Below are 11732 nucleotides of genomic sequence, written 5' to 3' on the forward strand. Positions count from 1 at the left end.
AATAAAGTTTTAACATAGAACATCCTTCAAAAAAGAAACTAATTAGTTAGCTCATGCTCCTTGGTTCTACTTTTCCTTCAAAATGACTAAAGTTTCCTTCAAAATTGTTGAATGAATGTAAAGAGAAACACTTCTTTGAAAATTTTCATGAGATTTGTAAAGATGGACTTTAATACTTTCTCAACCTCTACCTTTTTTCAAAACTATTTATATTACTTTAAATTTTTCAAAATTTGATGAAATTAAATTTAAATTTTATAATAAAACTAAAATTATAATTAAATTTGGAATTCAAAATTCAAATAAACATAAATCAATCATATATATTGTATTTACCTAAAACTTTATTTCAAAAATAATTATAATTCCAAATTGAACCAAACAACATTGAAATGATAAAATTGAAAGTATTCAAATTTAAATTTCTCTTAATAAATATAGATGACACTTAAAACACAAATTCTAAGAGAAAGACAAAGAAATATTCATATAAAAATTACAAAAGCTCTTGTGTGGTGTGAATTCATGTCTCTTATTGTTCTTTGCATTTACTATTTTATCTACAATTGTTATTTATTATTGGAAAATTAAATTGTTTTAAAAAATTGGTAATGAAAAATAATAATTAAGATAAATTTTCCACATGAAATTAATCTCTAAACGAATAACTCGAACCTCCTACTCCCAACGAATTCTTGGAGCGCTCTGTAGTCCGTGTCAATACTTTGTAGCTAGCCTGTAGCTAGCTTTCGCCCAAACCCTGAGCTCTTAAAATGAATAATAACTATAAAGTAATAATATAAATAAGAACCCTAAAGATGGGCCTGAGAGCAATTTGTTCGAAAGATACAAGTATTTTCTAAATAAGAATTCCTCGAAATCCAACGTAAAAGGTGCATCAGTAAAATGAATAAACATATATCTCCGAGGAAGCATTCAATTTCTTCCCAAGTTGATTTGAAAAAATTACATACAAATATTACAAATCCTTAAACCCATCCAATCCCAATCGTTTCGCATTGTCTAAAATAAGAAAAAACGAGAGAACCAATTGTGATTACCATGATTCAAAGTTCAAAATCCAGTGGATCAAACCAACTTAAAAAATAGTAACAGTTATGTTAAAACAAGGGAGCCACTGTAGTAGCGGTAGTCCCTCCCGGGGTTGAGAAACTAGAGTTCTTTGAGTTGCCGGAACCTTATTACTTTGCAGTCAGGTAAGGTATTGACAGACCAAGCAGGTAGCTGATAAGAGTTTCCATTGAATTGCACGGTTGCTGCATGCTTAAGGCCCTTGTTGCTGATGCATGCTTAAGGCCCTTGTTGCTGATAAAGGTAGCACATAAGCTACTACATTTAGAATATATTTTTGCCCTGCATATCCACAGTATTTGATGCCTTAAAGTCAGTCAAGCAGTTCTGTATAGCTTTGTGCAACTCTTTCAGATGACCCCTTTGACCTAACAATGGTTCTAAATTCCCATTGTGGAATTAAGGTATATTGTTGCCCTGCATATCCACAGTATTTGATGCCTTAAAGTCAGTCAAGTAGTTTTGTATAGCTTTGTGCAACTCTTTCAGATGCCCCCTTTGACCTAACAATGGTTCTAAATTCCCATTGTGGAATTAAGGTAATTGAACCGGAAAACATTCAATCAAACATTCAATCAATGAAAGAAATTTTAATTATATCTATATACACTTTCACTGCGGAACAGAATTTGGCACTGGGAACCTTTGCATACCATATTCGTCAATCGGTGCATCGTAGTCATAACTGGTGGCAATGAATGGACCTCCAGTTGTCCGGCCAAAGTTTATGCCTCCATGGTATTGGAACATAAAAAGCATATGGTAAATAAGATTGTTCATTTATTCTATTGAGAGAGGCCAGGTGTTTAAGGGTTGGGATGTGTTTAAGGGTTAGGGAGATGTATGTTGCTTAATAAACCTTGGGTTATCATGCAAATAAAAACATAAATATAACTGCATGAGCCCTAGTAGCATAAATATTAATACATATGGCCTTGAGCTCAATACAAAATAAGAATAAACCCCACCATGTAATAGTTCTGGAATGTTCCTCCTCTGGTAAAATCGGGCTACTGCAAAAGCAACATCCTCTGTAGGCCTACGAGGGATGCTCGATCCAAATGCCGTAAACCTGTAATGAAAACGATATTTTAGCAGCGTGAACAGGAAGCCCCCGCATTTCTAATACTCAAGCTCTACTGAGGCAATAGATTGCAGCTTTGTTTCGAACATAGTAATGTTCCCAAGTATATGTAAATTCTGTGATGTAGGGAAAATCAAAATTCGGAAGCGCTTGTAAATATGCTTTATAGTTGTGATGAGGCAAAGAAAACATTACCATCCTGCCTAATTCTCAGTCCACATCACCCAAGGGAGGCCTGTATTTAATGATAATGCCATTTTGCAGTCCATTGTAAATATGACTGACCCTTTTCTCCATAAGGTTTCTCCACGTTACCATATTCATCCTCAATCTGCATAAACTTATGGGTCAGACCAGAAAGCCATACTTCAGACTCAACACTGAAGACAAGTATCACAACAAGACAGGGTACCTGTGTTAATATAATGGGTCCACTTTGCCATGCGAAGAGCTTTTCTTTCTTCATCAATTCCACTATCTTTCTAGTGAAATTTTGCATCTCATTCTTAAGAAAACAAATGAAATCTGTAATTAGTAACCGTGACCAAAATACTAAAGACAAGCATTTAACTTGAAATTGAAGCTTTATAATCATCAATTATGAAAAGTATGCAAATATACCTTGCTAAATCAAATCCAAAATAAAATCATTTAAATGGTCCGTTGTCTGTTCTAACAAAGAATTGACCAGAACATTGAAGCACAAACAGAGTGATGTCAAAGATAAACCGTCCATTTATAAGGAAATGTTAAAAATTAACAAAATGACGTTGGGAAAACAATGGTGGACAGATTCACTTAAAAAAACAATCGGTTATATATCTCACAAAGCCAAATTATAAGTATTAATCTGAGGAGAACCTTTTATTGCAATCATGAATAAAAAGCACACTTCTTAATTAGGAATAAAAAAACACACTGGTTCATCACAACTTCATTTACATCTTGTTTTCTTTATGCTGTCTTAACCACACAAAAAAACAAAACACTTATCATAATGCTTCTCTAAATACAAAAACACACGTATCAGTTCAACCCTGCAAATCATTTTGAGCTCACATTCCAGTTCACATTGTTTTCTACGCTTTTGAGCTTGAGCTTGAAGAGACTGCAAGAGCTGTTCCAGTTCTTTCACAAAGTCAATTGCACCTCCAATAATGGAGGCCTGGTCTCCCTGAACAAAGACATATATGACCCAAATAAATCCCTGAGCCATAAATTTCATTTAAAGTTATAGGAATTGAAATGACAATATAATGGTGCAGAATTTGTACCCTTTGGATGAAAGAGACCGGCATCAGGAAACGCAGGACTGTTAAATGCTCGTTCATTTGCTTTCTCCTATTGCGCTCAACAGCAATGTGAGTCATCCTTTGGCTCTCCACTTCTTCACTGTTCTTGCAGACCTTGGAACGCTTCCTCTTCCTAATTCATTCATGGGTGGCTGTATTGGCTTGGTAACCCTTAATATTCCCCAATCTCTTGTCGTTGCAATTGTCTGAAGAATTCACAGTGTTAGATGAGTTGGGCTCCCGGCTTGAAGAACTCACACCCTCCTCTGGGGCATCCAAGCTGGAGAACTGATCTTTTGCTTCAGTTTTAACAAGCGAAGTACATGATTCTGCCCTTCTACAGCTTGTCAGATTCAAATCATATTCAGATCCATGACCACCGTGCAGAAACTCGTCAAAGGATGGACTTTCACGTTTGCTATCATTATCACAGATCGGAAATGATAGCAGCTCCTGAAATCCCCATGACCTCTGTTGCTCTAGCACAGGAAGCAGGAGCTATGGGCCATGATTGAAGTTGCAAGCTGGTACTGATCCGGCCTCGTCTCCGTTCATTCCTATGCCTTCCAGCATGTGCAAGAGGGCCAAGTTTGATTGCCTAGTATCTCCAAAGACGTTCAACGTCTCAGACAATCCTTTTTCCTGAGAGCCAAAATTTCATGGCGCTTGTGAGCCCAACACCTCTATTGGCCTGCATGAGCTCCCCATTTTAGCACATTCTGATTCAAATTCATGAGATGGACTTGTTTTGTGCACACCAAAATACATCCACTTCAACTTGCCTGCACCTTCAGGGGCCTGCAACAGCATATAACAAAAGTTTAAACGTTTTTTTCATTTGGAAAATTATGTTTTTGACCAGGGCATACAATATACACAACACCAGCAGCATGGCATTGGGAGTGTGAAAAATATTTGAAAAGAAGAACATTGCAGAACCCGATAAAGGTTATGACTCAAAAGTTTTCTATTGTTTGGTGCATATTGATTGCATTGCTTTTTTCTATCACAAACACTAAATGCAAGTGAAATCAGGCCTTCTCACACAAAACAATGAACATACAGATTCATATTTACTAGGCACTTTGCACAACAACTGAGCCCAGCCCACCCAAATATTTTGCATAACTACAACTTAATCCCGATCACATCCCATGTTCTTCTTAAGGCAACGTTTAGGGATAAATTTCTATGAGTTTACTATATATAGAAATTTGATTTTCATAGCCCAAGCTAGATTATCATATTAACCCAAGCTCGATTCTCAATATATTCTAGACCTTAGCTTTGTAAGTGCAATACTGCGAATATGGAAGTTAATAATATCACAACAACAGTTAGTCCAAGTTCAGTCGTGAGCGAATTCCTGAGCTTGGCTTGAAAAGTGCAACACTATACTTCCTGATTAGGGCGAAGTTAATAGCTGTTGTAGAACTCTAGTGCAAGAGGATTAACTCACAGTATTAGCGTCATTTGGCTCCATTGATGATACTGCCTCCCGTGCTCCAGATCTTGCTGCAATTAATACCAGTAACGGAAAACCAGACCACTCAGGAGGAATAATTGCATGCATCCTTAATCAGATAAGGAGGACTATTTCATACAGAAGGTACACAAATTTTGCAGGAAAAGAAAACTCGCTTCTGCCTCAGCGTTAGTGCTCTACTACACCGCCGTGCCTCTCTCACAAAAATATTTCAATATTATAATGAAATATCTTCTACCTTCATTCACCTACATTGTATCAGTAAGTGACCTGCATCATATCAGTAAATGACATAATATATGTGTGTCAGTCAGTCTTCTTGAAATAGAATTAGCAACATATCATAGGAATAAATGCAACTCATAGATTTATTTACTACCACTCTTATGATTTATTTAAATACACCTGAGATCTCTTTTGGACACGTCTCACAATATTGACAAGTGAATTTAGAATATTGACAAGTGATGGTTAAATTTTAACAAGTGCCAATCTTGACTATACCCTGCTGTTCACCTAAGTTTAACAACTGTCATTTCATGCTATCAAACGATGACTCTGGTAAAGAAGGTTTCGCCAAGTAGTTTTTTCCAGTAAATAACCTGGATATACTATGTTATAATTTGGGTTCTCGTTTATGCAGCCCTTTGGGCAGGTACCTGTGCTCGAGGACGGCGCTCTGACTCTTTTTGGTTTGTATCCATACATATCACATAATTACTCAAACTGCATCTAGAAACTTATGGCAGTTTGTTAGAGATTCATCTTTTACTTATCCATTTTTCTTATGGTTAATGCAGAATCAAAGGCCATCGTTCGGTACATTGCAGAGAAGTACGCAGCACAGGGGACCATTGGGCTGTTAGGTAAGAGTTTGGCAGAGAGAGCTGTGATTGAGCAGTGGATGGAGGTGGAAAGCCAGACTTATAATCCTCCCAGTTCCTTTCTAGTATTTCAACTGGGATTCGCTCCGTTGTGGGGCATTCCTCAGAACCAGACAGAAATTGCAAAGAACGAGGAGAAGTTCTCCAATGCTCTGGACGTGTACGAGAAGAGATTGTCTGAGAGTAAGTATTTGGCAGGCCCGGAAAGCGGTAACGCCCCGGTGGTGATACCTAGATCCCAGGTAGGACCTAGCTATCCACAAGAGAACCTGTAGTCGCAAAGCAATAGGCAGACGGAGCAGCAAGCTCATTGCGTAACCTAGTCGAGAGCCGAGTTTCTAAGGAGACTACGGGGACGGTAAGAGAGCTTCTAGGGCAGGGAAGCTAGATAGGTCAACCCCCGCGGCACGGATCGTCGCGGCTACTCCGTCACTTGAGGCAGGGCATCCTATGCTACAGACGTTCTTGTTCGGAGGCGCACAAACCATTAGTTCAAGGATCATATTTCAAGCCGATGGATATATACCGTACTCAAGAATGCGTCATCTGGGCAGCTTAGCGCTGGAAAATCGAAAATCATACGACTTCTTAGGAGCAAAGGCAGAAACGAGATAACCATAGGGAACATTTTCTTTATTTTAAGCAGCAGGGGAATTTACAGTTATCAGTGTATCTTCCCTGCACATGAGCTTTCAATATTCCAAACTGACCAATGATAGTGAATCCAATCGAGTCAGTTCCAATCCAGTTCTCAGCCAAGCACAAGAAGTACTAGGTCATGTAAGCACAAGAAGTACTAGGTCATGTAAGTAATTATGCTTTTTTTTCTTCTGAAATGTACCTGATTTTTCGTGAGCTGCAGTCTTCCCTCTTGTCTCCCATGTACCTGCTTCTGTCTCACAGAAATCAACTAGTACACTCTTGTGGCCGGAGCTACCGCTTACAGATCTAGCTAGCCAGAAAATGAGCACTCGAGAAAGAATGATAGACAGACAGCCCCGCTTCTGGGTTTTCACACAGAACAAAGGATCCTGGGTATGTTTCATCCAACGAGAAATACAAGTGTTGATGCATCGAGGCTGCATAGTGACAGATGGATAACATGCGTAAACATACGTATAAACAGACAAAGGATCAGATCTAGCTAGCCAGAAACAAAGGATCAGATCTAGCTAGCCAGAAAATGAAAGAATTGCACTCGAGAAAGAATGATAGACAGACAGCCCCGCTTCTGGGTTTTCACACAGAACAAAGGATCTTGGGTATGTTTCATCCAACGAGAAATCCAAGTGTTGATGCATCGAGGCTGCATAGTGACAGATGGATAACATGTGTAAACATACGTATAAACCAGAACATCCAACCTACATATAAACTAGAACATCCAGCGTAAGAGTCTAAGCACGGACAAGAAAAAACTTAGGATACATATAAACTAGAACATCCAGCGTAAGAGTCTAAGCACGGACAAGAAAAAACTTAGGATAAAATAACTTGTCGTCGCTAAAATCACATCGGGGCACGGACAAGAAAAAACTTAGGATAAAATAACTTGTCGTCGCTAAAATCACATCGGGGCAAGAGACGCTTGCAATAAGAGGGTGAAATCGAAAGTTTGGTTAAAAATTTTTTGGAGTCAAATTGCCAGCGATAAACTTTGTTTAAAATCGCTTACACACCGGAAATTTACGGTCAACCGAAGAAGTAATACCGGGTCAACGCTCGATCGAATGCTATAGTCCCTGCTATGCCGGAGGCAGGGACTAATAAGACGGTTGCAAATGCTCTAAAAACAAAGATAAACGAGTCACTATATTTCTTATATTTATATCTTTCCAGAAGCACATTTGTATATAGTCCATTATGTAAAAACATATTTGAACCAAAATAACATTTATATATAGTCCATTATGTAAAACAACATATCCGAAGAAAACATGGTTGTATGATAAAAAAAAAAAAAAAAATATATGAGCTATGCACAATCAGGGATGAAATCTATGGAATTATATATTTTCATTTAGGTAATAGTTAATCACTGCACTGTTACTCTAATCCATTAACCAGGACTTCGAATTAAGACATCATCAAGAAACACGTTGGTTGCACATATATCTGGCTAAGAATAGCTTTCAATCCTGCTGTGGGTTCATCTATTGTCACAGTTGCAAATAAATTGGAGCTTGTGTCCACTTTAATATCATTTGTAACATTTTTATTCTTCAACTCTGTCATGAGATCACCAAGAAAAAACTCCCCTTTCTTGGTACCAGTGGATGTAAAGACCAATCCGGTGGGAGTATAGGTGTTAGACTAAACTTTTGATCAACGAGGAAATCCTTCTAAAAGAGACCTCAGCTTTTCTTGCCAATGTCAGAGAACAAACCAGGTCCCTTAACCATTGTTGCGAGTCCACAACCTGACTGGATCGTTAGGTGATCTAAATGCGACAATGGGCGGAGAATGGCAGAGCTGGAATGAAGAGCATAAACCCCCCAAAACCCGAGCATATGCTTTCGAGAATATTCTGCTTCAAAGCTGAAATCTTGACAGTTAATTTTCTGGAGATGTTGTTGTCCAACTATCATGGCCGTTGGTTTTTATATGGTCTGTATGCCCTGATTGGGTTCTGCAGTAACATTTTCCAATGGCTTCATCAACCTTTTAGGAGTTGGATCCAATAGTTTCTGCCCCTTTCCCGCGGTACTACCATGAAGCTCAAGAGCACAATAAGTTGAAATGGCAAAGAAAAAGTCGTAGTCATCCACTGTCATGGTAAAAAATGATAAAAATGAGACGAATTCTTAGGCATAAAGAAATTTTTCATTACAGTAAGAGACGAGCAAATAAAAGAAATTTTTCATTACAGTAAGAGACGAGCAAATAAAAGAAATTGTTCATTACGGTAAGAGACGAGCAAACTTTAGGAATCGGGCACCAAGAACTCCTTCCCAGTGACCTGCCTTACCCCCTGTCGACAATGCAATCGCCAGTCTTCATGTAGTCGAAGAGTGTGGAGATTGTCTGGTCCACCTGCGTGCCGAGCTTGACGAGGATGATCAATGACCTCCCAGTTCAAGCAGAAGGAAGGTAGACCGTGGAAATAAAGAAATCAACTAACAGTTTAGTGGTTGACAGTTAGGCAGTTGAAGGTGGTTGATAATTCAGGTAGGAGTCCATGGAGAAATCGAATGAGCAAAAACATTTGAATCGTCTAACAATTGATCCAACGGTGTCAAACTATGCAGAGTGATAGTATAGGGGAGTTCTTTCCAAAAGACGTTTTACCGTGTAATTATGAAAATTAATTTATCCACATTTATGAGGTATAGATTAATTGATTTTTGTGGATTTAGTTTCCATTAAATCACAATCGTGAGAAAAATTGAACACAAAAATTACCTTTGGAAAAGTCAAACTATACCCCCAAAAAAAACATCCAAACTTAATAGATCAAGTTTTTCAAAATAAATATTTATAAACAAAAACATCCCAGTACCCAGCAAGTTGAAATAGTACTCATGAAACTCGGGTAGTGTGAATACATGTCCAACAACGAAAGTAGTCGTTTCTTACTCACAACGCACTACAACTCTTATGCCCATCCCTGTCAACAAAAATTAACAACCTTTACAAAAGTCTAAACAGTAATGGTTGTACACCTAGATAAAGATCCGATAGCCTTTCGCACTAGTGCTCAACCATATTCGAGTCTTTATACTGCAAACTTGCGCAAACGATTATTCAATGTTAAGTGGTCCAATATATGCTCTCGTTATTCCTTATAAAAATGTATTAACGTACTTCAAGTGTAATCTTAGATCTGATTAGTTTTTTTTTTTTTTTTTTAAATAGATTTTTAAGTTTTTTTGTTAAAAATTTGGTAGTGATTTGTTGATATTTTTAGTTTGAATGGTATAATATGTTTAATTGGAATATTATAGAGATTTTTCAAGACAATGAGCTCATTTATATATTAAAAATATATATTTTAAATAAAAATAAAAATGAAAAATGATAATGTATTCTAAGATTATATCGTTCAATTCTAAACCCCCAAAAATAATATCAAATATTTAGATTGCGTATTTTTTGTAAAATGAGAGATGAACACTTTTGACATGTGTATTTTGAAATAGGGTTTCTTGAATTTTAATTTAATTCTTAAAAATTATTAGGTGGATGACAAAGATTTAACTTCCATAAAATATTCTAAAATAATTATAGTAGTAGTCACATATCAGAGGTTAAAATTTATCTGGAATGTAGTATGTTTTTTCTATCTTTTTATTTAAACTCATTAATTAAAAAAATTTCATATAAACAAGTCTAAGATGGTATTTTAACAAAGCCTATTTACAAGTTAAGAATCTCCGTGGTAAAATGGGAGTCAATATCTATGGTTAAGAATATTGTTACATATTTTTTTTAGATGTATGTGTTAAATTCATATATTATTTCATTTTATAATAATAATAAAGTTATAATTTAATTAAATTTTATGATTTTTTTTAATTTTAGCAATGTGAGATGTATCTTGAAGTGTTTTCATGTCTATCATGAATTGATGCCTATCAACATTTACCAACCATTTAAATAGATATAACTACACTAGTTACAATCTATTTTGGAATAGGGGTTCCAAAATTTTAATTCAATTAACAATAATTATCACATGGATTGTATGGATTTAAGCTCCAGGAATATTTTAGAATGTTCTCAATAGTAATCAATAATCAAAAGTTGAGTTTCATCTCAAAAGTAATTATGTTCCATTTTCTATTTCAATTAAATATATTAATTAAAAAATATCATGTAAACGTGAATCATGGTTTTTTGGGCATATGGCATCAGTATGCCATGGTTTTTTGGGCATATAGCATCAGTATGCCATGGTATTTGCCCATGATATTGTAACAAAGTCCATTATAATGAATTCACCTAATAACTAATTTTTGTATCATATTTTTTTTACTAAAAAAAATCGTAATTTTATTCAACTACAAAATTACATTTTGTAGATGCCAAGAAAATTACAAATATATCAACCGAAAACCTACTAGAAAAATACCTCATAACAATACAAGGAAAAAGCCAATAGCCCAACAATAAATAAGCCCAAAAGTTGGTGACATGCATACCCAACACACACCGCAAAGGGTCCATAGAAAACTAATCCCAAGATGGGAAGCAAATACATTTAACAAAATAGGGGAATAAACACTCGCACAAAAAGCTTGATGGTGGAGGCATAACCATGAGTGGCGAACCCCAAAACCATAGTGCGAAGAAACGAGCTCGGACCAATAGAATAAGGTGGCCAAGCTCCAACCCTGCATAACCCGGTAGAAGTGAAAGGGAAAAGCGGCGACGGAGACGACATCCAAGAGCAAGCCAATGTGAAAAAAACGCTAATGGTAGAAGAGACCCAAGGACAAATCCCACGGCTCAGTGAAGAACACCCAGAAACAGAGCACTAGCGACACAACCCGACAACAGAGGCTCGAAACCCCGAACCACGCACCACAATTTGCATCCGTTTCAACCCTACCTCCACGCTGCAACCGAACACCAAACGACCACGATGAGAGCCACCGCACGCCATGGACCTCACCGCAATGAGGGAACGCCGACAGGAAAGAATGCATGAACCAGGGTAAAGGCAGGCTAGGGAACCCGCCTTGCCCTGCTCCCTCAACTCCAATCCTTTATGTATCATCTTATGCTCAAACACATTTTAAAAAACCATGTAATTAAATAGTTCATTTATCATATTGTTCTTTATGTATTATTCTTTAATTTTAATTTTTTAATGATTATTTATTTTTTAATATAATTTTTTATATAGATTTAAAGCGGTGGGATTTTCAAAAGTAAAAGTAAACCTAGAGGGT

General features: G+C 36.7%; 1 protein-coding gene and 1 pseudogene across 2 annotated transcripts; one reads left to right on the top strand and one right to left on the bottom strand.

The window, feature by feature from the left end:
• Window positions 1–2922: 2922 nt before the first annotated feature.
• On the bottom strand, window positions 2923–6827 carry LOC149194664 (uncharacterized; annotated as a pseudogene). Its single transcript, XR_016255102.1, has 4 exons — window positions 6680–6827; window positions 4928–5224; window positions 3451–4266; window positions 2923–3350 (listed from the first exon to the last, which is right to left on the bottom strand). The product of XR_016255102.1 is annotated as an uncharacterized LOC149194664 (transcript).
• Window positions 5507–6397, top strand: LOC149194665 (glutathione S-transferase F10-like). Its single transcript, XM_089407757.1, has 4 exons — window positions 5507–5515; window positions 5598–5646; window positions 5755–6080; window positions 6281–6397. Exons 1-4 carry the CDS (start codon window positions 5507–5509, stop codon window positions 6395–6397), a joined length of 501 nt encoding a protein of 166 aa, XP_089263883.1.
• Window positions 6828–11732: the final 4905 nt, after the last annotated feature.

This window comes from Pinus tabuliformis, chromosome 2_2 (assembly GCF_031772625.1).
Source record: "Pinus tabuliformis cultivar Carrire ecotype Pingquan chromosome 2_2, CPIR1, whole genome shotgun sequence".
Lineage (NCBI taxonomy): Eukaryota > Viridiplantae > Streptophyta > Pinopsida > Pinales > Pinaceae > Pinus > Pinus tabuliformis.